The sequence below is a fragment of the Phocoena phocoena genome, chromosome 2 (assembly GCF_963924675.1).
Source record: "Phocoena phocoena chromosome 2, mPhoPho1.1, whole genome shotgun sequence".
Taxonomy (NCBI): Eukaryota; Metazoa; Chordata; class Mammalia; order Artiodactyla; family Phocoenidae; genus Phocoena; species Phocoena phocoena.
In genome coordinates, this window is record NC_089220.1 from 11785948 (window position 1) to 11808678 (window position 22731).

Sequence of the window (22731 nt, forward strand, 5' to 3'; positions counted from 1 at the left end):
CTGCTTGGAAATATTTAGTCAAATCAAACTCTAGCAAAAACAAACAAACAACAAAAAAATACCAAGAATTGAAAACTTCTTAAAAGTTAGAGTAACACAGTATATAAGTCATACTTTTTAAGTAGAAAAATGAAGGCAGTGGTATCAAACATGTTGAAAGTGGAATCCAATTTTCCCTGTTGAATTCCCATGCAGCTTACAAAAAAAGAATGTAAGGTAATAGGGCTCAAGCCAAAGCAGAAGTAACCAGGGATGGCCGAGATACATCTCTTTAGAATCAAGACTACTAGATTAGAGCATAAAACACCCAAACACCAAAATCAGCAGACTATTTGCACCCTCATTTACCTCCTTTGTTCATTTTTCTTTTAGAGTGTAAATGTTTTTCTAGTAGATTTATACGAGATCTTTATATATTTTGATGTTCCCTAGACATATACCAGTGAGAGCTAGCTATGTGCCGAATGGCAGGAAGAAACCAATCTTTATACCTATCCCACAGAAGTTAAATTCAAACCAATTAAAGCATCTTTTTGTAAAAATACTGATATGGTCACATAATATTTTTTCAAAAATACTAGAGTTAGCCAATCTCATATGACAAGAAAAATGTCAAACAGGACAGAATAAACAGTAATTCATACTACCATGCACTTCCCTAGCTCTGTACAAAGGACAGTATGCAATACATACTCAGAAGTTGCTCGTCTCTTTGTTTTCTCCTCGGCTGCACATACGTAGCATTAAATGAATCTGTGATAAGTAGAGACGGTCTGCTTAGCATTTCCAGGGAACATCCATTTAAGTGGCTATAACGAAGTTGAAGAAGAGGAATACTTTATATCATTTCAAATAAACAATAGCTTTTCTTACCTAAAAAATAACTTCTTTTATAAGGTTTTTTCCTTTTCTAACTATAAAAGTATACATGTTCCTTGATAAGAAAATCTGGTAAATTCAAAAAAGGAAAATTAAGCTCTTCCAGAGTACCATCACTCAAAAGATAATGGAGGGCTTCCCTGGTGGCACAGTGGTTGAGAGTCCGCCTGCCGATGCAGGGGACACGGGTTCATGCCCCGGTCCAGGAAGATCCCACATGCCGCGAAGCGGCTGGGCCCGTGAGCCATGGCCACTGAGCCTGCGCGTCCGGAGCCTGTGCTCCGCAACGGGAGAGGCCACAACAGTGTGAGGCCTGTGTACCGCCAAAAAAAAAAAAAAAAAAAAGATAATCGATATAATATTTGGGAGTATATCTTCTAAGTAGATAAATAAATTTTTCTATGCGTATATAGGTATATGTGTTTTACAAAGGTGATATCCCATGTATATGATTATATACTCAGTTCTATATCCTACTTTTCTCCCATGACATTAAAATCATTTTCTAAATCTGATTTTTAACAATTATAAAAGCTTTCTGTTGTGTTTATACAATATTTATTTGGTCATTTCCCTTTATTGATATTTAGGTTACTTTTTTTTTTGCCATTATAAATAATCTATCAAAGAAAACTTCTGCAAAAAGCTTCAATTGCATTTCTAGTTGTTCCTTTAGGACACATTCCTAGAAATGTATTTACTAGAATATATGATATTGCTAAATGGCTTTCCAGAAAGGTTTAACCTTTTTCAGAAAGCTCTCCCTTTTCCAGAAAGGTTCAACCAGAAAGAATGACCAACTCACTAAATATTTCCCAGAAGAATACTACCATTTAAAAACAATTTTAACAGTATTTAATTTAAAAAATCATTATCATTTAAATTGTCTCTTTTTTGACTTTATAACTTTTGTCCATTTTGCAACTGGTATCTTTTTGATTGATTAATACCTGGTCTTATAAATAAGTCTTTGCTCAACTTGATGTAAATATTTTCCCTCGTTTATAGGTCTTTAATTTAGTTTGTTTCAGACATTTTAAACCTGTATGTAATCAAATCTAGCAGTCTTCCTTTGCAACTTGGTCCACTGCCTCTCTGCTTACAAAGTCTTTTCCAAATCAAGAGATCAGACTCACCAATACTGTTTCATTTTCTATTTAATTCTAATCCAACTGAAATTTATTTCATTATGCGGTAAAAAAAAAACCCACAAACCAAGTTTTTTCCCAAAATGTTTGAATACCATTTACTCAAATACCCATCTTTCCTCATTAACCTGTGATTACAAGAGCCTAAAATTCAACTTATTAGTCTTAAATATTTCTTAAGATACAAAAGATCTTGAGGATACTGTAATCTAATATAGAATAGCTATGTACTTGATGTACAGAAATTACAAAAGAAGCCAAAACAATTTTATAGAAATGCTATAAGTACAAAATGAAGTTTTAAAATTAAACTACTGTGTCCCCTTTTAAAGGGAGTCTGACTTTAAATATAGTTATATTAGATGGTATTAATGACTTTATCAAAAACAGAAAAAACAAAAAAACCCCACCTGCAAAGTTCCTCTAAATAGCAGGTCAAGAACATATAAAATATAATTTGTTGTACAAAAATTAATCTCCTTTGCAACATCTCCAGAGAGAAATCTGTTTTATAAGTGGATATTCGCATGTAAATTTCAAAACAATGTCTTTTATCTCATATCAAACTTTTTCCCTTACAATGCAAATAACTCTGAAAACATTCACTGTTTGATGTTTTTAAACTGCTCTAGATTTCTAGTTAAAAAAATAACTTTGTTTCTAATTTTCCCTCCAAAGAATGAAATAATACGAATTGCATTTCCATTAGCTTTTGTCTTGATATACCTACATCTCCCTCTTGTGGTTGAAGTCAACTGCATAAACAATTTCTTCTTCTCCATCTTTGACTATCTTCCATATTGTTCCACCTATCATATGACCAGCTGGTAGAGGTGTGATAGACAAGCCATGTCCTTTACCTATGTCAACAAGATAACGACAGTACTCAGATTTCTTTTCACAACCCTAAAGAAAGGTTACTTATTTTTAGCTATTTTTAAATAGGTAACATACGCAATGATACAAAATTCAAAAGTAAAAAGGCATACAGTGAAATGCAAGTCTCACCCGCCTGTCCCCCAGCTACCCCATACCTTCATGCAGGCACTCTTGTCATTTTATTATATATTCTTGCAGATATATTTGTGCTGATAAATAGAAGGCTAGAGACTGCCATTACTATTTAATAACTTAGCATGAACTAATAAATTTTAATATTTCTATTGTGCACATAATTATCAAGTGTTTCCATCTTCGCTAACCTCTAAATTGACAATTCTTATCTCATTATGGTAAAGAATTATCGTATAGAAAACAAGTACAAGCAAAACTGTTAAGACCATTGTTACTTCCTGGCTAATCTTCAGAGTCCATTTTGTGCCATTTTTTCATATTTATGGGTTCAAATTTATGAGAATGTTTTAATATAATTCTCTCTATAGATGAAAAATGTATACTGAATATATGACTTCCTGACCTAATTAAATGACAATTTTCTTTCAATGTTCAATTCTAGAATTCAGGCATGTTCTACGCTGTGCTGCCACAGCACTTCATTTACTTCAATCACTACCTTTAGTCATCTGAGCTACTCAACCTCCATCTGATCTACTGTCCTCAACCTAACTGTGAGCTCTTAGGAAGAGAATCTGGCCACATTTACCTTTGTGCACTATATACAGTAAACACTAAATAAGTGTTTCCCAAATTAAATGTGAAAAGGCTTGAGCTGTTGCATTTTGTTAGAATATAGTCTGGAATATTTTAAAATTCAAATGACTTTGGGGAATTTCATAGTTCCCTATGAAAAAATGCTAATTTTTTATTCTTCAGACAATAGGGCCTATAATTTTTATGACAAATTCCCCTTGTACTTTTCAGTAGTTTAAACCCCATTAGTCCAATTATTTGCTACTGGAAACAGGTTTTACCTTTCAAATTCACAATCTGAGAGAATTTTAACTGCTGTATTTTATCAAAGGCTGCATCCACATCATCTAGTGTAAAGAGTGTAAAATCTTCTGTATTGTGTCGGGACTAAAAGAACAACACAAATAAAAGGTTAAAAATGCTCACTGCAGGAGTGTTAAAATTTTTTTTTAATTGCTTAAATTACCTGATAAAGATCATACATGAACATCTGCCCCATTTTATAAACAGGAATGGTTGCATAGATAGCACAGTTCAGACCCAACTTTCCGACAGCATACGGTAGGGCGCCAAGATGGAGAGGATCGGGGTGAGACAACAGTACTGCATCAATCTGGTGAACATGCCTAGAACACAATCAAAATGACTGTTTCTCAGTCTTGTTCCCAAGGGTGGATACTCAAAATTAATTTGCCAGTTCTGATTCCTCTCAGTACTCTGAATCGAAGACTATGCTGGGGTAAAAGAAAAAAACTAAGACCTAAAATTATGTTACCTATGAATTTCAATTATTACTACCCCTGTCCTATGTAGAGATCAAAACTATGGTATAAGTTGCACATAAATATATAGTGTCTAGACACATTTTTTTAAAAAAAGGAAAAAGAAAGGGAAACAGTAGACACCACACATAAGCTGATTTCAAGTGGCTATCTTGTATACTATTAATTTAAGTTCAAGAACTCAGCTTAGAATTTAAGAAATTGTTAAGGAAAGGATATTTAAGAGGCCACATATTTATTATGGATTTTTGTCTCAGCTTTTTAGCATGGTGACTGACAGTATATTCATGATAGTAAAACTTCAATTAGTCAATGAATAATATGTTCTTATCAACAAAAAAAATAAGAAAAAAATTTTTTGCTACAAGTTCTAAGTGTCTTAAATGTCTAAGTCCTGGTTCCTTCCATAATTAGTCCAATACTGCTAGCGTAACTAAATTTTTCTGTGATGGATTAGTATCCTTTTGTATCTCACGGTCTAACTATCAGTTCTCAAATTGAATCAAAAGATAACAGGAATTGCATCAAAAGATAATAGAAAATAAGCTAATGTGATCTGACTGAAGAACTTTTACAAGGAAGGTTTTTCCTCTCTTCAAATTCTTATAAACTTAATCTTACTCTTTTTCTAAAATTAGGGTGCAAAAATTTCTACTGAGTTCCATCGAGCAAGTAACAATTAACTTAATATTTTGCTGAATTTCAATAAACACAGCTTGAGTCAATCAAAACTACACAAATAAAAACAGTCAGTATTTGGCTCTTCAGCATAAGTAAAACTAAATATTTTACTATCAACTAAATTAGAGCAAAAAAGCAAATACTGTGTAACATCAAAATGGTATAACAGTGTAAAAAAGAGAAGCTGATTTACTAAAAGTGTGGAAATATTAACAGCAACTTACTTCCTCAGGGAATCTATAATATCCATAGAAAAGTGCTCATCCCAGCCACAGTCCAATAAAAATCTAAACTCATCGACTTGGAGAAGATAGCAAAGAGCAGACTCTTCCTGGACCCCAGAAAGGGTAGTTAATTTGATAATAGATGTCATTTTTTCGGTCCAATAACAACAATCCAAAAGGTTCTTTCAATAGAAATAAAAACATAGTTAAACATAAAAGTCATTTTAAAGACCTATTTCCATCATTGCTAAGCGTAAAGGTACAAACATAATCTTACACACTCCTGTTTACAAAGAGTCCTTCTGTGGCTCCCCAGTGTGGTTTAATGAAAAGTAGATTTTGGAATCAGACAGACCCGTATTTGAATCTACTCCTATGTGGTTCTGGGCAAGTTAATTAACTTTTCCTCACTTATGTATCCTAGTCTATAAATCATGAGTATTAATATATACATAAAAAGGATGATGGAAGACTTCAAATAATGTGTAAATTACCTAGAATGGAGGCTACAAAGTTCCTCAATAAATAAATGTATACTAAATTAGTGAACTTATTCTTCACGGTAAATTTCTTCCTCCTTTATTTTGCTCTGCAATGGCAGTAATTACACCGCGTTACAGTTATTAGTTTATGGGTCTTTCTCTACTAGTAGACCAGTGGTTCTTAAATAAAGGGACCCCCACCCCCGAGAATCTGATAAAGGGCTATGGACCTTTCCTTCTCCCCCCAGTCCTTAAAAAACGACGAAAAGGCCCATATACATGTAAAAATTCATGTATTTTTCAGGGAGTTTAACGTTAAGAACTCTTGCACTGGAATGTGAGCAACTGAAAAACAGAGGTAGCACCTTATGTTTGTAATTTCTAAAAGAGAACCTGACACATAGTAGGTGCTCAACACATACTTGATAGAATATAGTCAGGATGCCTACTACATATTTCAAGAAGATACAACATGAACACATGTACTGGAATTTAGGACCTAGAATTTGTGTGCTATTAAACAGATGTTATTAAAAACACTGATTAGCAAAGTACAACTCCACAGCTACATTTCAGATCTTAGCTTTAGCCTTTCCTGGCTAACTACGCAAGTAAGAGAGGTCACTGCATATCTCACGATCCCTCACCATCTGCCCAAGGTCATCTCAACAAACTAAGGTAAACTGCCCACCGTTCTTAACAGGCTGTCAGGGAGCTAATCCTGCCATATCATATCTCCCATCCTTGATTACCTCGGTCATAGCCAAACATCCAAGACTCCTAGGTTATCCATAATCACTGATGTGTACATCTAATTGGACCCAATCCACTACCTCTTCTCCCTCCGAAATCCTTTCAGTATGCCCTCTGGAACTACTGCACTAACCTGGAACTTCAACCTCTTCTCTGAACATTCTCCTCACCTGCAAATCTTCACAGAAACCTAGTTTCTCCTGCAGGCTTCTCAAGAGGCCTTTTTTCCTCTTGTACTCCCTGACCTCCGAAGCAGGAAGGATGTGCTCCTTCCTCCTCACTGCAGCTTCCAACCTGTCTTCTCCTTCCTCCTCACAATGCTCCAGTCCCATTGAAGGTCATGCTGCCCAGCCAGCTCACCGTGAGCCTTTCCTATTCTTCCTCACTGCTGGCGTCTATTAATCTGACCTCACTCACTGAGGACTTAAGTTCCTGACTCAGTCTTCCTCTGAGTAGCTTCAATACTGACCTCTTAGTTCCTTGACTTTCTCAACTCCAATAATCTTCATTTCACTTCAGCTACCCACCACCACAGTCACAACCATGACCTTATCATGGCCAATAGGCTGCAGCACTTTCAAAATATCACCTTCAACTATCTCCCTCTCTCACTCCCACCTTCCTTACTCTAGAATTCTTCCTTACTCTAGAATTCCCACTGCAAAAATGTTTTAGCCTCACTGGTATCTCTATCACTGACTACTTTTTCACTGTCCATGACCCCCTCCTGTCTCCACTCATGTCTTACCATTGATCAGCGATCCATCATGATTATTTTGCAAAATACTCTCAAGTATCTTGCTGCTCTAATCCTTCTTTGTACGAGGCTGGCAAAATCCCAACCCTCATTGATTCCAATCACTCACTTTGTCTATTCCAGCAGCTCAATGTTGCCAGAAGGGGAAAAAAAAAAACAATCACAAAACTATGCTATTTGCTCTTCAAATTCATGGCCAAAGATCTCAAACAGGCACTATGTCCTACCTATCAATCTGATTTTTCTTAGTAGGTTGACTTTCCATCTCTGAGACCATCATTTCACATCTCCTCTTCTCTGCTCAAGTATCACGCACCCTTCTCTCCACCCTACTCTCTGTTGATAATCTCACCTCATTCCTCAATTATAAAATAAAAGTAATCAGACAGTAACCCCTCATTTTCCAAATACCCTGTTAACCTATCTGCATGTATACTGTTGTGTCTCCTATCATAAGGAACAAATAGCTCAGCTCTCATCCAAGGCCAATCCCCTGTATGTGCTCTGAATCCCACTCTCGTTTCTCTTCTAAAGATAACTTCTTCAGTCATCTCCTCCTTCTCCTGTATCATCAACGTATCACTGATGTACCATTCCTATTAGCATACAAAGATACTCTAGAATTTCCCAACTTAAAAGAACCCTCTCTTAATTCTCCAATCCCCTGCAACTGCTTCATCATTTCTACGCTCCCCTTTCACAGCAAAATTTCTCAGAATATTTGTCCACAGATGTGTCTCCACTTTCCCACCTCCCATTCACACTACTACATCTGACTTCTTTCTCTACCCTATCACTACAAGAGCTTTCATCAAGGTCACTGACAAACCTCTATACAACTGAAGCCAACAGACATTTCTGTGGTCCCAAATTACTGGAAATCGTAGCAGCAGTCAACAAAAGTAACAGCTCCATCCTCCCAGAAACACCTTCCTCTTCTCCTCTGTCAACCCTCTCCTGGTTTTCTTTATATCTAACTGGCCATTCGTCACTCACCTTAGTTAATACCTCTTTCTCCCCTCAACCTCTAAATGAGGCAGTGCTTTTCAGCAGGACTTTCTTTTCTCTTTTCTCTCTAGGCAATCTTACCCAAACCCACAACATTAAGACCATGTGGCCTCTGATGGCATCATCCTTGATTCCTTCCTTAACTTGTTGCTCACATCCAATCCATCAATAAGTCCTGCATTTTTACTTCTATTGTATTTCTCAAGTATAATAATTTCTCAAGTATTTCTTTCTATCTCCACTGTCACCAAGATCTCTAACTAGTTTGAGCTATTATTTTCCCTGCCTCAAATTTATTCTCTCAGAAACATTTTCTGACCACCCTAAAGTCCATCCCCACCTCAGTTACATCCTATAATGTGTATCTTCCTTCTATTTTCCTCAAAATACTTAGTGCCCACCTGCACTTGCTGCTTATTTACTTACTCACTTTGTCCATCCTCTTCTCTCCTCTTAACCTCCACAACAGGATAATGACTCCATGAAAGTAGAGACTTGGTCTATTTTGATCATAGTTATATTCCAACACCCCATGGTGCCTAACACATAGTGGTGGTCAGTAAATGCTTCTTAAATGAATAAATGAAGATGGCTGGTATTAAATGAGCTTAATGCTGTTACCACACCATTAACAGCTACCTATTTACATGTATTTCCTCTGGCTTGGGAGAGCTCTCTGAATCCAGGACTAGGTTTGATCTATTTTTGTATCCTTACTATTTTAGCACGTCTTACACGTAGTGGTTGTTTAACAAATAGTTACTGAAACAAAGAAGTTAAAATTAAAAATATATTGACTTAGGGACTTCCCTGGTGGTCCAGTGGTTAAGAATCCGCCTTCCAATGCAAGGAACGCAGGTTCGGTCCCTGGTCGGGGAACTAACATCCCACATGCCACGGGGCAACTAAGCCTGCGTGCCGCTAACTAATGAGCCCACGTGCCACAACTAGAGAGAAGCCTGTGCGCTCTGGAGCCCGCGCAGCACAACTAGAGAAGCCTGCGCCCGCCCACGCACCACAACAAAGATCCTGCGTGCTGCAACTAAGACCTGACGCAGTCAAATTAATTAATTAATTAATTTTTAAAAATATATTGACTTGGTGCGTTCCTATTTGTAAGGTATGAGATATACAAAGATACTAATTCTCTATCTGATGAAAAATTAAAAATACTTATAAGTACAGTTTTAGATAGGACTTGAATCTCCCTGTACCACAATTATATTAATGGCCTAAGAGAAACTTTTCCTACTCAAATCTACCTTACCCCCCACTTTCCTTATTTAGAGTATGAAGTGAAAATACAAAGCTTCTTGCAGGTAGAACTGAATGAGCTCATGTTAAAACTTTTTTGCAGATAGATCCAGATTTCAATAGATGAAAAGATTTTTATTACAATTGCTTGTAATATAATAAAGCTGTATCTTTATTAGACAGTCTTTACTTACTGGTATCTCAGTCGTATATAGGATGAAACACCATGAATTCAAAGAAAGAGTTCTTTAAAATCTAAAAAATAAAGAAATAAGAGTCTCATGAATGCGGTATAATGATTTACTTCTGTTTTTAATTACAGTATTTAACGTCTATGTCTTGCCCTAAGGTGAAGACCTTGAGCAAACAGAATAACATATGCTCCTTTTTTTTTTTTTTTTTTGGCCGTGTGGCGAGGCATGCAGGATCTTAGTTCCCTGACCAGGGATGGAACCAGCGCCCGCTGTGGTGGAAGGGCAGAGTCTTAACCACTGGCCCACCAGGGAAGTCCCTATATGATTCTTTGTTAAAAAAAATAAATTTGTCGGGCTTCCCTGGAGGCGCAGTGGTTGAGAGTCCGCCTGCCGATGCAGGGGACACGGGTTCGTGCCCCAGTCCAGGAAGATCCCACATGCCGCGGAGCGGCTAGGCCTGTGAGCCATGGCCGCTGAGCCTGCGCGTCCGGAGCCTGTGCTCCGCAACGGGAGAGGCCACAACAGTGAGAGGCCCGCGTACCGCAAAAAAATAAATAAATAAATAAATAATAAATTTGTCATGATTTTAGGAAGCCCAAACTTACATAAAAAAATAGGACTAAGATAATAAAAGACAAAAATAAATAACATGAAATTGGCTCTAATCAGGGGCTGAAATATGCGGCTTAGGAAATAAGATTTTAAAAACTGACATTAGCTTATGTTATTGAGAATCAGAAAAGAGGTGGGATCATAAATTATTTGATAGGTAAGGACTGGTGGGCCGTGGGCAGAAAGAGACAAAGAGAAAACGCTATTCAAACAGGGGAATAACATGATCAAAGGCATAAAACAAAAACTTAAGAGTACCAGTGACAAAAGTAGCCTGGCACACTTTCATATAAGCAAAAAATGAAAGAAAAGTCCTAATGAATAGAAAAGGGCCAGCTAATGAAAGGCCTTAGAAACTTTGGACCCAGTTCTAATTGTTGAACAGAGAACAGGCAACAGAGAGACATTTTAAGATCACTTATCAAGTAAGATGACGTGATACAGGTAGTTCTGTATTTTAGAAAAACTAGCTGGGGTACATGATTAGATAAAGAAGATAGAGAAAGCAAGGAGATAAAAACGGAGAGCATTTAGGTATTTAGCAGCACACTTCCTCCTTTCAACTTTGCTGGTTCTATTTGGAGACTAAATTTCTTTAGACTCAAATGTACCTTATAACTCTATGACATGACTTCTTAATTGTTATCTAAATAACCAAGGCTTGAAACACTCCTTGTTTTATTCCTTCCTTTACTTCTTGAACAGACTATTACCAACTCCTGATTATTTCCCCCTGAGAATGCCTTGTACATTTATCATTCCCTTTCCATTCCTACTGGAAGTACCTTAATACAGGGCCTCATTACCTTACATTTGGGTTTCTGTTTCTTTGCCTCCAGCCTTTTCTTCCTTCATCTCAACGTATACCTTACTACCAGATTAATCTTCCAAAACACCCCTGCACTTAGGATCCCTTGCTCAGAAATCTCTGAAGGCTTCCTACTGCTTGAAAAAGCGGAACCTGAATGCCTTAACTGGCAATGGAGGGAGCCGGCAAGCTGCTCTGACATCACCATTGACTATCATCATTTTAAGGCCCAGCTCAAATCCCATCTCCTCACTAATCCCTCTATCATTAGTCTAGATTAGAACAGCTCTGTCCAACAAAAGTATAATGCAAGCCAGATATATAATTAAACTTTTTCACAACCACATTGAAGTTTCACAGGTGAAATTACTTTTATTTAACCCAATATATCCAAAATATTATCATCTCGACATGTAACAATTAAAGAAATTATTGAGTTTTTTTTGGTACTGAGCCTTCAAAATCTAGTGTGTATTTTATAATTACAGCACGTCACAATTCGAACTAACCACAATTTCAAGTGTGCAATGGCGACATGTAGCTAGAGGCTACTGTAATAGCAGAGATTTCTAAAATCTAAACTCAATGTTTTGGACTGTAGAGCATTGTGCTTTGCCACTCCTAAAGTGCAAGTTGGCACCATACTATTTTTATGTACATGTCTTAGGCTTTATTTAATGGTATCACCAACCACTTAGTCTCCCAGACTAAAAATTCTGAAGTCACCCTCTTATCACCATTTTGGCTGCCACCAGTTGAATCCTATTTGATATTTCAGAAATGTCTGACATCCTTTACTATCCTGCCTCAAAGGAGGCATTCATGACCTTACCTGAATGATTGCAATTTCCTCTCCTCTAGTTTTCCTGTTCCAAGTTGATCTTCCACACAGCTATCAGAGAGACCACCCTAAAAAACAAATTTCCTCATGCCCCTTCCTTGTGCAAAGCAGTCCTTGACTTCCAGCTAAATACTGAATAAAATCTAAACACTTCCCTTGGAAAGCAAGGTCCTTCACAAGTTTACCTCAATCTCCCTGTTGCTTCACCAACTGCCCTTACACTGCATGCTCAAGCGCATTCATTCTCCCGCTCTCCCTAAGCATGCCAAAACTTCTCAAGTCTCTGCATCTCCGTACGGCAGCCAGGGATGACCTTCTCTTGAGCTTAGTACATTCCTTTTGACTCTTCGTGACCCAGCTCAAATATCTACTCCTTTATAAAGCTATTTTGGTGTCTCCAGGTAATGTTATTTATTTTTAGCTAGCACAAGTGGGCACAAAGAATATATGTTGAATGGATGTTAAATGTATGGGGGAAGAGTAAAAGTGAATCTTTTTAACTCCAATACCAAGCACAGCGCTCAAAGCAACATAAATGTGTACTGAAAGGAATGAACCTTCCCCATATTATAAATTCCTTCCGGGCAGTGATTTCTGACGGATACCATTTCACCTTAATTATCTATCAGTTGATTGCTCTCTCAATAACGATCGTGCATGTTGATGACAACTGAGGGGAACCATGCAAAATCTACGGGAAAATGAAAGAGTCTGGGTTAGCACTGGAGCTCAAGTGAGAAAAGTCTCCTCCTGGTCAATTCCGGGAGAGAACGGGTTTCACAACACGGTCAAAGGAGTTCTAAAATTAAAACTTAGGGCATGGGCAATGATAACGCTGGCTCGCCTGGTCACAGGAAGCCAGCCTTGCCGGAGTTAAAATTATTCTGACCTCCTGTTTACTGAAGAGCATGTAAATAGAGTAATGATGCTGGAAGCGCTCAAAGGAGATGCTGGGGCGGGGGGGTGCGGAGGGCCGAGGCTGTTTTAACGAAGCACTGTAATGTCTTAAAGGTCTCTGGAGTCGATTAACTAAAAAGAACGCCTACTTTGTGCCCAGTAGTCTCGTGATCTATCAACCCGAAATGACGGGAAGACCCCGAGCGAGGAAGCTGAGAACAAGGTAGCCACAATGCTAAGAAGCCAAAGCTGGCGTCGGATTAACTCCTCCAGCGACGAGAGACTGAAAGGCCGGAGGGAAACAGCAAAAAGGAGGAAAGGAGAGTCTGGGAGTGAATCGTAGGAACTGCCACAAAAGACCGAGAGCTTTAGACACTTGGAGAAGTCACTCTCTTTCCCTTGCTGAACACTTCTGCCAGAAACTACCAGGACAGTCGCACCCGCAACCCTGGAGGAACGTCCGCGGCGGAGACCGGGTCGGAGTCGGAGCCAGGCTCTCCCCGAGGGCCGAGACGTTCCCTCCCCCATCCAAAGGCGCACTGCTTTCTTCCGCCCCCACTTGCCTCGTCAGTCCTCCCCCAACGCCGTCCACTGCCCTTCCCAACCCTTAGTCGCATCCAGGTTCAAGAGCGAGAAAAGATGAGGTTGGCTCAGCAACGCCAGTGACGATCAGGCAGCAGAAGCCCCTCAATGGCGGCCGCCATTTTGAAACTGGAGGCGATCCGCGGAGGCGGGGAAACCCAGGGTGATACCATCTTCGGGGGTGGGAGGGACTAAGCTGGAGGAAGGAGGTGGCATTTACACCGAGTCTCGTCACCTGGGGCCGAAGTTTTATTTTTAAAGAATTTACAATGTGTTGAAACTAAAAAAATGATGAGAAGAGTCAAGCAGTGAAGGAAGAAGAGGAATAATTTATCGGAGCCACCCCTCCCTTCGAGCGGGCGCGGCGAATGGTGGGTACCGAGGCCGCAGCTTCCGCCGGCGCTGGTGGCTGGGCTCACCGCCGCCCTAGGTCGTGGTCTCGTTGTTGTTCTCGAGGCTTCAGGTGGGTCTGGGGTCTCGGGAGGTCGAGGCAGCGAGAGTCCCCTTTGTTCAGGCGGGGAGGGTGCACCTCTAGGAAAGCCGTCAGCGGCGGTGTGCACCTGCGGGTGGGGGTGGTCTGGGCCTCCCCGTGACTGCAGCGGCCCACCTTCCCGAGGCTTCCAGCGAAGGAGAGAGGGAAAGGCGAGGAAATAGGGATTGCTTTGATGTGGGCGGCTGCGCTCACGGTTCCCGCCTGGCGCCTTTGGGAACGGGTAGAGGCTGCCCTAACTGAAAAATATCTTTAGGTTCACGGCTCCTAGGCTGCAGCGGGGAAGGGACTGCTTCTTCGCGAGCATCTCCGATTGGTCCAAGTTTCAGAGTTCTGCCTTCCTCGTTATTCAGGATTGGAAGCTAACCTTGCTCTCTTCTAAGTCTCCAACCGTCTTGAGCCGACCATTCCACAAAATACACACTTTTTCAAAACTTAATTTTTAAAAAAGTAATACTTATGTTTGATTTTTCGGGCGTATACGTCATTAAGACGAGGTTCCAGACCTCAAGGAGTTCCGTTTCTCCATGCATCCAGAACTGCTTTTTATAGGTTAAGTCGACACTTTTTGATCACTACATATAAAGTGCTGTAGGGACTAATTAGAGTAGAATTTATTTTTTTAATGTCTAGTTGTCTATATTATTCCAGCGTGAATTCAGAGGGGCTTACAAAAATGCACACTACATACAATTTTCTTTTTAGAAGTTAAGCGGAAGAAAATTGGGTTGAAGAAAAGGTAATACAGGCATATCAAATTTTATCGCGCTTCACAGATAATGCTTTTTTAACAAACTGAAGGTGTGTGGCAACCCTGCATTGTCAGATGTTGGTTAGCATTTTTTAACGATAATGTGTTTTTTAGTTAAGGTATGTACATTGTATTTTTAGACATAATGCTATTGCACACTTAAAATAGACGCTAGTGTAAACCTAATTTTCATGTGCACTGGGAAACCAAAAAATTCTTGTGACTCGCTTTATCTCTATGTTATATTCGCTTTATCGCGGTGGTCTGGAACCAAACTCATGATATCTCCAAGTTATGTCCTTATTAGGAAAAACGAGATAAAGCCGAAAGTAAATGTTGACCTTTATACTTACTGTAAGAGACAGTAAAGCACCAATGAGCTTGGACCAAGGATCCAGACTGCCTGGGTTTTAATACCCGTCTGCCACTTACTGCATCTGTGACCTTAGGCAAGTTGATTGTCCCTGGATTTCCTCATCTGAAAAAAATATTCCTACTGCATTGGGGACATTGTATTAGTTAATACATGTATAGTACTGTGAGGATTACATGAATTGGTGATTGTGAAAAGCATTAAGAACCATGCCTTACAGAGAGTACTCTAAGAGTCAGCTCTTTCTAAAGGTAGGGAAAAAATTTTGGATCATTTTGGTATCAAAGGATACATCATCCGTTACTCAATTCCCTAAGTCCATTAGATAAAAACGAGTTTGTTTTGTTTTGTTTCAAGAATAGCATAGCTACTCCCCAGTTCCGAAGTAAAAAGAAAATTTTTCTTGAGAGGTCTTCATATAAAGAAGACACTAATAATATGTACAGTGACGTTGAGGGCACCCATGTGGATGTCACTCTTTATCCAAGCCTAGACCTGTCTCATTAGAGATTGTCCCAGGTGCTTGCAGCCCTTTGCCCGTCAGATGAAGCCATTTTACTGTCTTGAGCCGGTGATCAGGAGCCTGTCTACGTGCCCCCTCCTATCCTTTCTCTAGGGAATCATTCTTGCTCACTTTTTACGTCCATCAGTCTTTGTCTTCCCTGGTCATCCCTTTGTCTTCGCAGTGACATACGCAGGACAAACTATGCTGAGTGCCGCTGGGTCCCAAAGTCCATTTAGTAGTAGATTGTACAGTTGTAATATGAAACGCCTGTGGGGCTAAGATTTGCCATTTATGTCTTTGGGATGGAATCAGGCTTCCATCATGGTAGTTGAATCCTGTAGAGTCTCTGTGAGAGCCTGTGTACAGCAGGAGTCTCAAGGTCTTGGCTCATCTCTTCTGCTTAGAGTAAAGCCAGACAGAATTGCCTTCTGGCCCTGTTAGAGGAGTGCCAACAGTAATGGCTTATAGCCCACAGGTGGCCATGGGCTTATTTAAAAAGTCTCGGGCTGAGAGTCAGCAATTACTTTTTTTGTTGGTTAAATACAGTTATCTTACAGTCAGCTGTGCTGAGTGTTAGAATTGACACCTCTTAAGAAACTTGAGAAACCTAATAAGGACAGGTGGGAGAATAGATGACCCCCAGACTTCTCTAGACACCTATATTGTCTAGTATTTTGTAGTTTAGTGCTTTCCAGGTTACATCATTTGATGAAGGCGTGCATTGTTATTCCCATACTTGACTGGCTCAAGTTTATAAAACAAGTGGCTAACTTGATCGGAATCACAAAAAGTACCTAAATGTTTATCAAACAGTATTTAAGGATCTCAATGCAAATAATGCTACTTAGGGAACGTACAATGCTAAGAGAACCACCATATTCTAGGAATAAGGTAAGATTGGTTACATTTACATTTATATGTCCAAGAACTATTTGCAGCAAATCAGCTGGGGAGTTATTTCAAACATCTCATTTACTTACATCATAATTTTCTAGATCAGTGATATTCAGACTGGAATCTGCTGTGTGTAATATTACACTCTGTGAAAGACAGTATGTAGTAATTGTGTGACTTAACTTCATGTCTATTTCCTAACCCAGTGCCTTTAGATAGTAAAGCTTGTGAAATAAAGAATTAGAATGTGTGTGAGAACCAGTATCCTAGAAGGAGCAGCAGGAATCCAGTCTACATAATCCTAGCAGGGTTCAGTGCTAAGCCCTTTTGTTAGCAGTAATGTATTATCTTTCTATGATGTTGTCCTGTCTTCTCAGCCATAACATAGGATTTATTTATTATAGATTCATGTACATACATATGTATTTTTATTTCATCTTTAGATACAAATTTTTACAGAAAATTGATGATTCAACTGTGTTTTTATTGAATTACTGCAAATTCATTTTCCATATAATGACTTCTAGATCTTCTATGAAGAAGTCCTCCTCTTCTGCCTTTTAGAAGCTCTTCTTAACACTTAAAAAGTCTTAAGTACCATAAATATCAATTAGGGGAAGGTTCTCTACAAGAGGCATTTGGATATGATAGAAGGAGCTAGAGCTTTGGAATGAACCTGAGTTTGAATTCCAGATCTACACGTAATACCTATTTGGGTTAAACTGTATTCTTACCTGTAAAATAAGGATAACAATATTTCGTGTTATATATTGGACTATATGATGGCTCTGGTACCTAGTAGTCATTCTACAAAAGTAAGTTCCTCTGTCCCCATATGTTTTGTAGAGTCATTTAATTGATATTCAGATCTGTTGTGACATTATTCAATATGATTTTTTTTAAATTTCTCATATGTTTTCATTTCCTTTCAAAAATTAGTTTTAAAATAATAGTTTTCAATAATTACAGCTTGAAAGAATTCTGCTTCTGACAAAATACTATTATATTTGGTTTAACACTGTAAGAGGTTCTAAAAATATTTTACAAATGTAAAGGTTCTAAGTCAATACTAGGAGGGTGCAAATACTCAGCTTTTGCAGGTAGAATTTTTTTAATACTCTCTCCATTCCTGTGTTAGATCACTGGTGGAGCTAGAAATAAAAGGTAGTAAATTGACTTCAGTGCAGTATAATTTTTATACTAATCATTGTACTTTCATAATCTTCATCAAGTAGATTTTAAGTAGTATACTACATTCTGATGCCAAACAAATATAAAGAGGCTTATTATGCTTTTAACATCTATATCCTTCCTGTTTCAGATGTGATTTAAAAGATACTTCAAAGGCAGTTATATTTCTGGTCATTTTTTTTTATAGCATTCATGATGAACTTACTTCAGATTGTGCGTGACCACTGGGTACATATACTTGTCCCTGTGGGATTTGTCGTTGGATGTTACCTAGACAGAAAGAATGATGAAAAGCTAATTGCCTTCCGGAACAAGAGTCTGTTATATAAAAGGTTGGTTTTTGTATTTTTTTATTAAACCAACAGTCAGGTTTTAGAAGTATTCTTCTTAATGTCATTTGTGCCAAAATAAACAGGAGGGGTAATGTTCCCCCCTGAGGATTTAGTTTTAAGTGATATTATTTTGTAGTCTTGTTTGTTGCTTAATCCTTAGACAAAACTCTATGATTACTTTGGGAATGTAAATAAGTCTTTAGTTTCTGAACAGGCTATTTCACATCTTTGAAAGTCTTTTTTTTTAAGTCAGAGTACATTTTAACCCAGAAACAGTCTTAAACCAGCTTGCCAAAGCCTCCTCTATGTACTTTAACATATATGATCATACACTGTCTTACTTAGGCCATGATGTAGCTGAAAACAATGGCACTAATTGTTGCTTGGTGCTGTGTTCTCAGCAACACTGGTTGAGACCTTTAGACATGGTGGTTGGGTGATCAAATAGCAACTGGCAGCTGCCTGGTCCCACTGTGTCTCTGGAGATGGCACCAGAGTTAGAGTTAGCAAGACAGGGTGTCTGCCACTGACTGTGCAGCCAGGCAGGAGGAAGCTCAAGGGACAAGAGAACCAAGCAGCAGCCAAAGGCGTTGTGTAGAGGAGGTTCCAGCCAGGGATTTCAAGAAAGATAAAGTGAGCTAGAAAGAATATAAAAAACATTAAATGAACTCACTGAGAGGATAATTGCTTTCATATAAAGATAGACTAAGAAATTACAGTTCTTTAATCTGGAAAAATGAAGAGATGGTAAAAGTTTAAAATCATGAGAGAATAGAATGAATATGTTGAATCTAATAAAAACCTTTAAATGGGTCAGTTTAATACAATATAAAATACTGGATCCATATTCTTCTGACTTTCCCTTTTATCCTCTTGTAAAAGTTTTATTTACACTTTTGCTTTTTCTTCCTTTTTTTTCTTTCCATGCAGGGAATTAAGACCCAGTGAAGAAGTCACCTGGAAGTAAAGGCTGCTGCTGAATTACAGAATGTTCACAGTTTTTAAATTATAAGAGAAATAAAAACACATTCATTACTTAATTTGAAGTGTGATTCTTTTTGTGCTGAAATAATCTTTCCCATTTCAAATAACAGACAGTAATTAAAAAAATAATCACTGAATCATATGGCTCAATTTTTCAGAAAAATTTTTTCAAACATGTTCTTCAAAGGCACTCTAAGAGGATGATGCTAGGATTTTATTTGGCAGAAATCAATAGCTGAAAATTTTAGTGACCTTGAATTTAGCAAAGATTTCTTAAATACAATACATAAAGCATGAACCAGTTTTAAAAACCAAGACATTGTACTTTATCAAAATTAAAAACTTCTTCAAAAAACACAAGGGAATGAAAATGCAGCCATAGACTAGGAGAAAATATTTGCAAAACATCCACACAACAAAGAACTTATATTTAGAATATGTAAACTCATAACTTACTAATAAGACAACCCGATTTTTAAAAAGCAAAAGATTTTAACAGACACTTCACCAAAAAAGGCATATGAGAATGGCATATAAGCACGTGAAAAGATGCTCAAATCAGAAGTCACTAGAGAAATGCAAATTAAAACCACAATGAGAAACCACTACACACCTATCAGAATGGTTAAAATTAAGGAGACTGATCTTACCAAGTGTTGGCAAGGGTGTGGAGCAACTGGAACTTACACCCTGCTGGCAGGAATGGAAAATGTAGCTGCCAGAAGTTGCACCGCTTTGGAAATCAGTTTAGCAGTTTCAAGCTAAACATGCACCTACCATACGACCCAGCCATTCCATTCTGAGGTATTTACCTCAAAGAACTGCATATATGCCAAAAGAAAGCATATGTCCACACAAAGATATCTACATGAAAGTTCATAGCAGCTCTACTTGTAATAGCCAAAAATTAGAGACAACCCAAATGTCCATCAACACAGGGATAGATAAATTGTATTAAATCCATATAATGGAATATTACTACTCGGCAATAAAAAGAAATGATCTATTGATACAACATAGATGAATTCCAAATTAATTATCCTGAATGAAAGAAGCCAGACAAAAAGCACACACTATGTGATTCCACTTATATAAAATGTTAGAAACTGCAAACTATAGTAACAAAGCAGATCAGTGGTTGCCAGGGAGTGGTCCAGGAGGGGGCTGGAGTAATCATTTTCTTGATTATGGTGATGGTTTCTTGGGTATGTACATAAGTCATCTGTTATATTCAACTACCTCTTCTTGGAAAGCAAATTCTGTTTCAGGTAAGCTTGAATTTAGGAGGAGTGAAATTACAATGAAATGATACTCCCTTATCACTGATTCTTTTCAGAACTCAGGACATTTAAGATGACACACATAAATTTTAAAATCTCAGTTGTTTGAAATTCTGTTAAACTATTTGGGGTAACAAAATTTAGGCCAGTTTAAAAGAGACCATGTTCAAGAAGATAGATATAACTTAGTGCCATCTTGCTTGTTAACATAAAATTTCAATGAGGTAGATTTAGAGATGAGTTGAACTGTCCAAGGTGAAATAGAAGTCTCCTGGAAGTGCATCTATTTTATGTCCTCTGTCTCCAGGAACTCCTTGATTGGCTCAGTAATCACTGTCTCCTACTGAACTATTGTAATACTTGTCTGTGCCCCCAAAATTTGTACATTTATTCACTTCTTTGCACCAACCCTTGTTATAAAGAGTAAGACTCCTTTGACCCTCAAAAGCTGGTAGTCCACTGGCATATAAAGTAGTAAGTCCAGTGTGTTGTAATGAGGGTTTTAATGTAGGCAGGTGCAAGGTATAGTGGTGGCACAAACGACTTTTCTTCAGAGGACTTTCCGGTAGTCAAGGGAAGCTGGTGTGACTGGAGCAGAGGGAATCCCAGGAGATAAAGCCAGACAGGTCTAGAGCACAAAGAACCTTTTAATCCAGCAACAGGAAGCCACTGAAACGTTTCAAATAGAGTAATATCGTGTAATTATTTAAGGATCCCCCCCAATATAAGCTCTGTGAAAGTTGGACTGTTTGTCTCTCTCATGGTTATAGTCCCAGTGCCTGATACGTAGTAACATTCCATTTGTTAAGACAAAGATAAACTGGTGAGGTTTGCATTTTTGAAAGATCACTGACAGCACTATGAATTAATCATACTGAAGCTGGAATCAGAAGACCAATTCAGAGATCCTGGACCTGGAATACACAAGAGACCAAGGAGGCTAAGCAGTAGCAAAGCAAACAGGAAAGAGCCATGAACATGCACATATGAGGACTGATTGGAACAAAATGTGAAGTGGAAGAATGGGGGGAAAAGAATCAAGAATGATTCTCAGATGCTAGCTTCACTAATTCATTTGAAAGGCATTGACTACAAGATATACAAAGTCAAATAAGACATGGGCCCTGCCATCAAGACATTTATAGGGAATTGGCAAAGATGTATGGTCAAACCAACTGTTATGATACTATGTAAAAGGTACCAAGTAAGATACAGGCACATACAGGAGCTCAGAGGAGGGACAGGAACTTTTAAGTTAGTTGAAGAGCCGGGGATGCTTCCTGGAGAGTGTGGTCATTGAGTTGTTGTTTTTTTTGTTTTTTTTTTTTGCCGTACGCGGGCCTCTCACCGCTGCAGCCTCTCCTGCTACGGAGCACAGGCTCAGGACGCGCAGGCCCAGCGGCCATGGCTCACGGGCCCAGCTGCTCCGCGGCGTGTGGGATCTTCCCGGACCGGGGCATGAACCCGCGTCCCCTGCATCGGCAGGCAGACTCTCAACCACTGCGCCACCAGGGAAACCCGGTCATTGAGTTTTGATGAACAATACGAGTTAACTTATCAAGTTCAAGTTTGGGATGTGCCGAATATCAAGTGGAGTTATCAGAATAGGAAATGCAACAAATCTAATACCCAACTCACACATGGCTTCAGGGACAAAGCCACACCCAGAATTTGCATTCTGACTTCCAGGCACTGATCTTTTCATTTTATGATGCTTGCTATTAATCACATACTCGATAGGTCGGAAGGCCTAACGAAACAATTAGTAGTAATTCAACATTACTAAATATTGCCAAGCACTGTTCTACATGCTAAATGAACAAAACTATAAGGTCCTTTGGGGTCATTTACATCCTAATAAGCAATTAGTCACTGTAGAGAGTTGGATCATTACGCTCCAAAATTCAAGTCCACCCAGAACCAAAGACCTTATTTGGAAACAGTCTTTGCTTATGTATTTAGTTAAGTATCTCAACATGAAATTACTCTGGATTAGGATGGAATCTAAATCCAATGACTGGTGTTTTATAAGGGGAGAGGACACAAACAGACACAGAAGGAAGAAGGCCATGTAAAGAAAGAGGCAGAAACTGGAGTTAGGGTGCCACAAGCTAAGAACACCAGGAGCCACCAGAAGCTGAAAGAAGCAAGAAAGGATTCTCCACTAGAGGCTTTGGAAAGAGCATGGCCCTGCTGACACCCTGGTTTCAGACTTCTGGCTGCAAGAAGAATAAGAAAATAAATTTTGTTGTTTTAAGTCACCAAGTTTGTGGTAATTTGCTACAGCAGCCTCAGGAAATGAATAAAATCATGTATTTTTTTCTGAATTAGTAATACATTAATTAGCTCAAAAAAAGAAGACTAGGGACTTCCCTGGTGGTGCAGTGGTTAAGAATCCACATGCCAAAGCAGGGGACACGGGTTCGAGGCCTGGTCCAG

The 22731-nt window shown here is 38.6% G+C and overlaps 2 protein-coding genes across 2 annotated transcripts in view; one reads left to right on the top strand and one right to left on the bottom strand.

The window, feature by feature from the left end:
* CPSF2 (cleavage and polyadenylation specific factor 2) overlaps positions 1-14074 on the bottom strand; it is a 30199-nt gene extending 16125 nt beyond the window's left edge. The window contains exons 1-7 of the mRNA XM_065871032.1: positions 13474-14074; positions 9753-9813; positions 5305-5486; positions 4084-4243; positions 3899-4004; positions 2758-2887; positions 694-809 (exon numbers count right to left, since the gene is read on the bottom strand). Of these exons, the coding sequence (XP_065727104.1) occupies positions 694-809; positions 2758-2887; positions 3899-4004; positions 4084-4243; positions 5305-5453 (661 nt within the window). The 5' untranslated portion in view covers positions 5454-5486; positions 9753-9813; positions 13474-14074. The remainder of the gene's footprint in view (positions 1-693; positions 810-2757; positions 2888-3898; positions 4005-4083; positions 4244-5304; positions 5487-9752; positions 9814-13473) is intronic.
* NDUFB1 (NADH:ubiquinone oxidoreductase subunit B1) lies at positions 13887-19074 on the top strand. The gene is made up of 3 exons (XM_065871033.1): positions 13887-13955; positions 17884-18028; positions 18959-19074. The coding sequence occupies exons 2-3, from the start codon at positions 17889-17891 to the stop codon at positions 18993-18995; spliced, it is 177 nt and encodes a 58-aa protein (XP_065727105.1). The 5' UTR covers positions 13887-13955; positions 17884-17888; the 3' UTR covers positions 18996-19074.
* Positions 19075-22731: the final 3657 nt, after the last annotated feature.

What these genes read in the sequence shown, in the direction of transcription:
- NDUFB1 (XM_065871033.1), top strand. Translation starts at nt 17,889, where the DNA reads ATGATGAACTTACTTCAGATTGTGCGTGACCACTGGGTACATATACTT. An exon ending in AAGAGTCTGTTATATAAAAG is followed by an intron (nt 18,029 to 18,958) that starts GTTGGTTTTTGT and finishes CTTTCCATGCAG; the next exon opens with GGAATTAAGACCCAGTGAAG.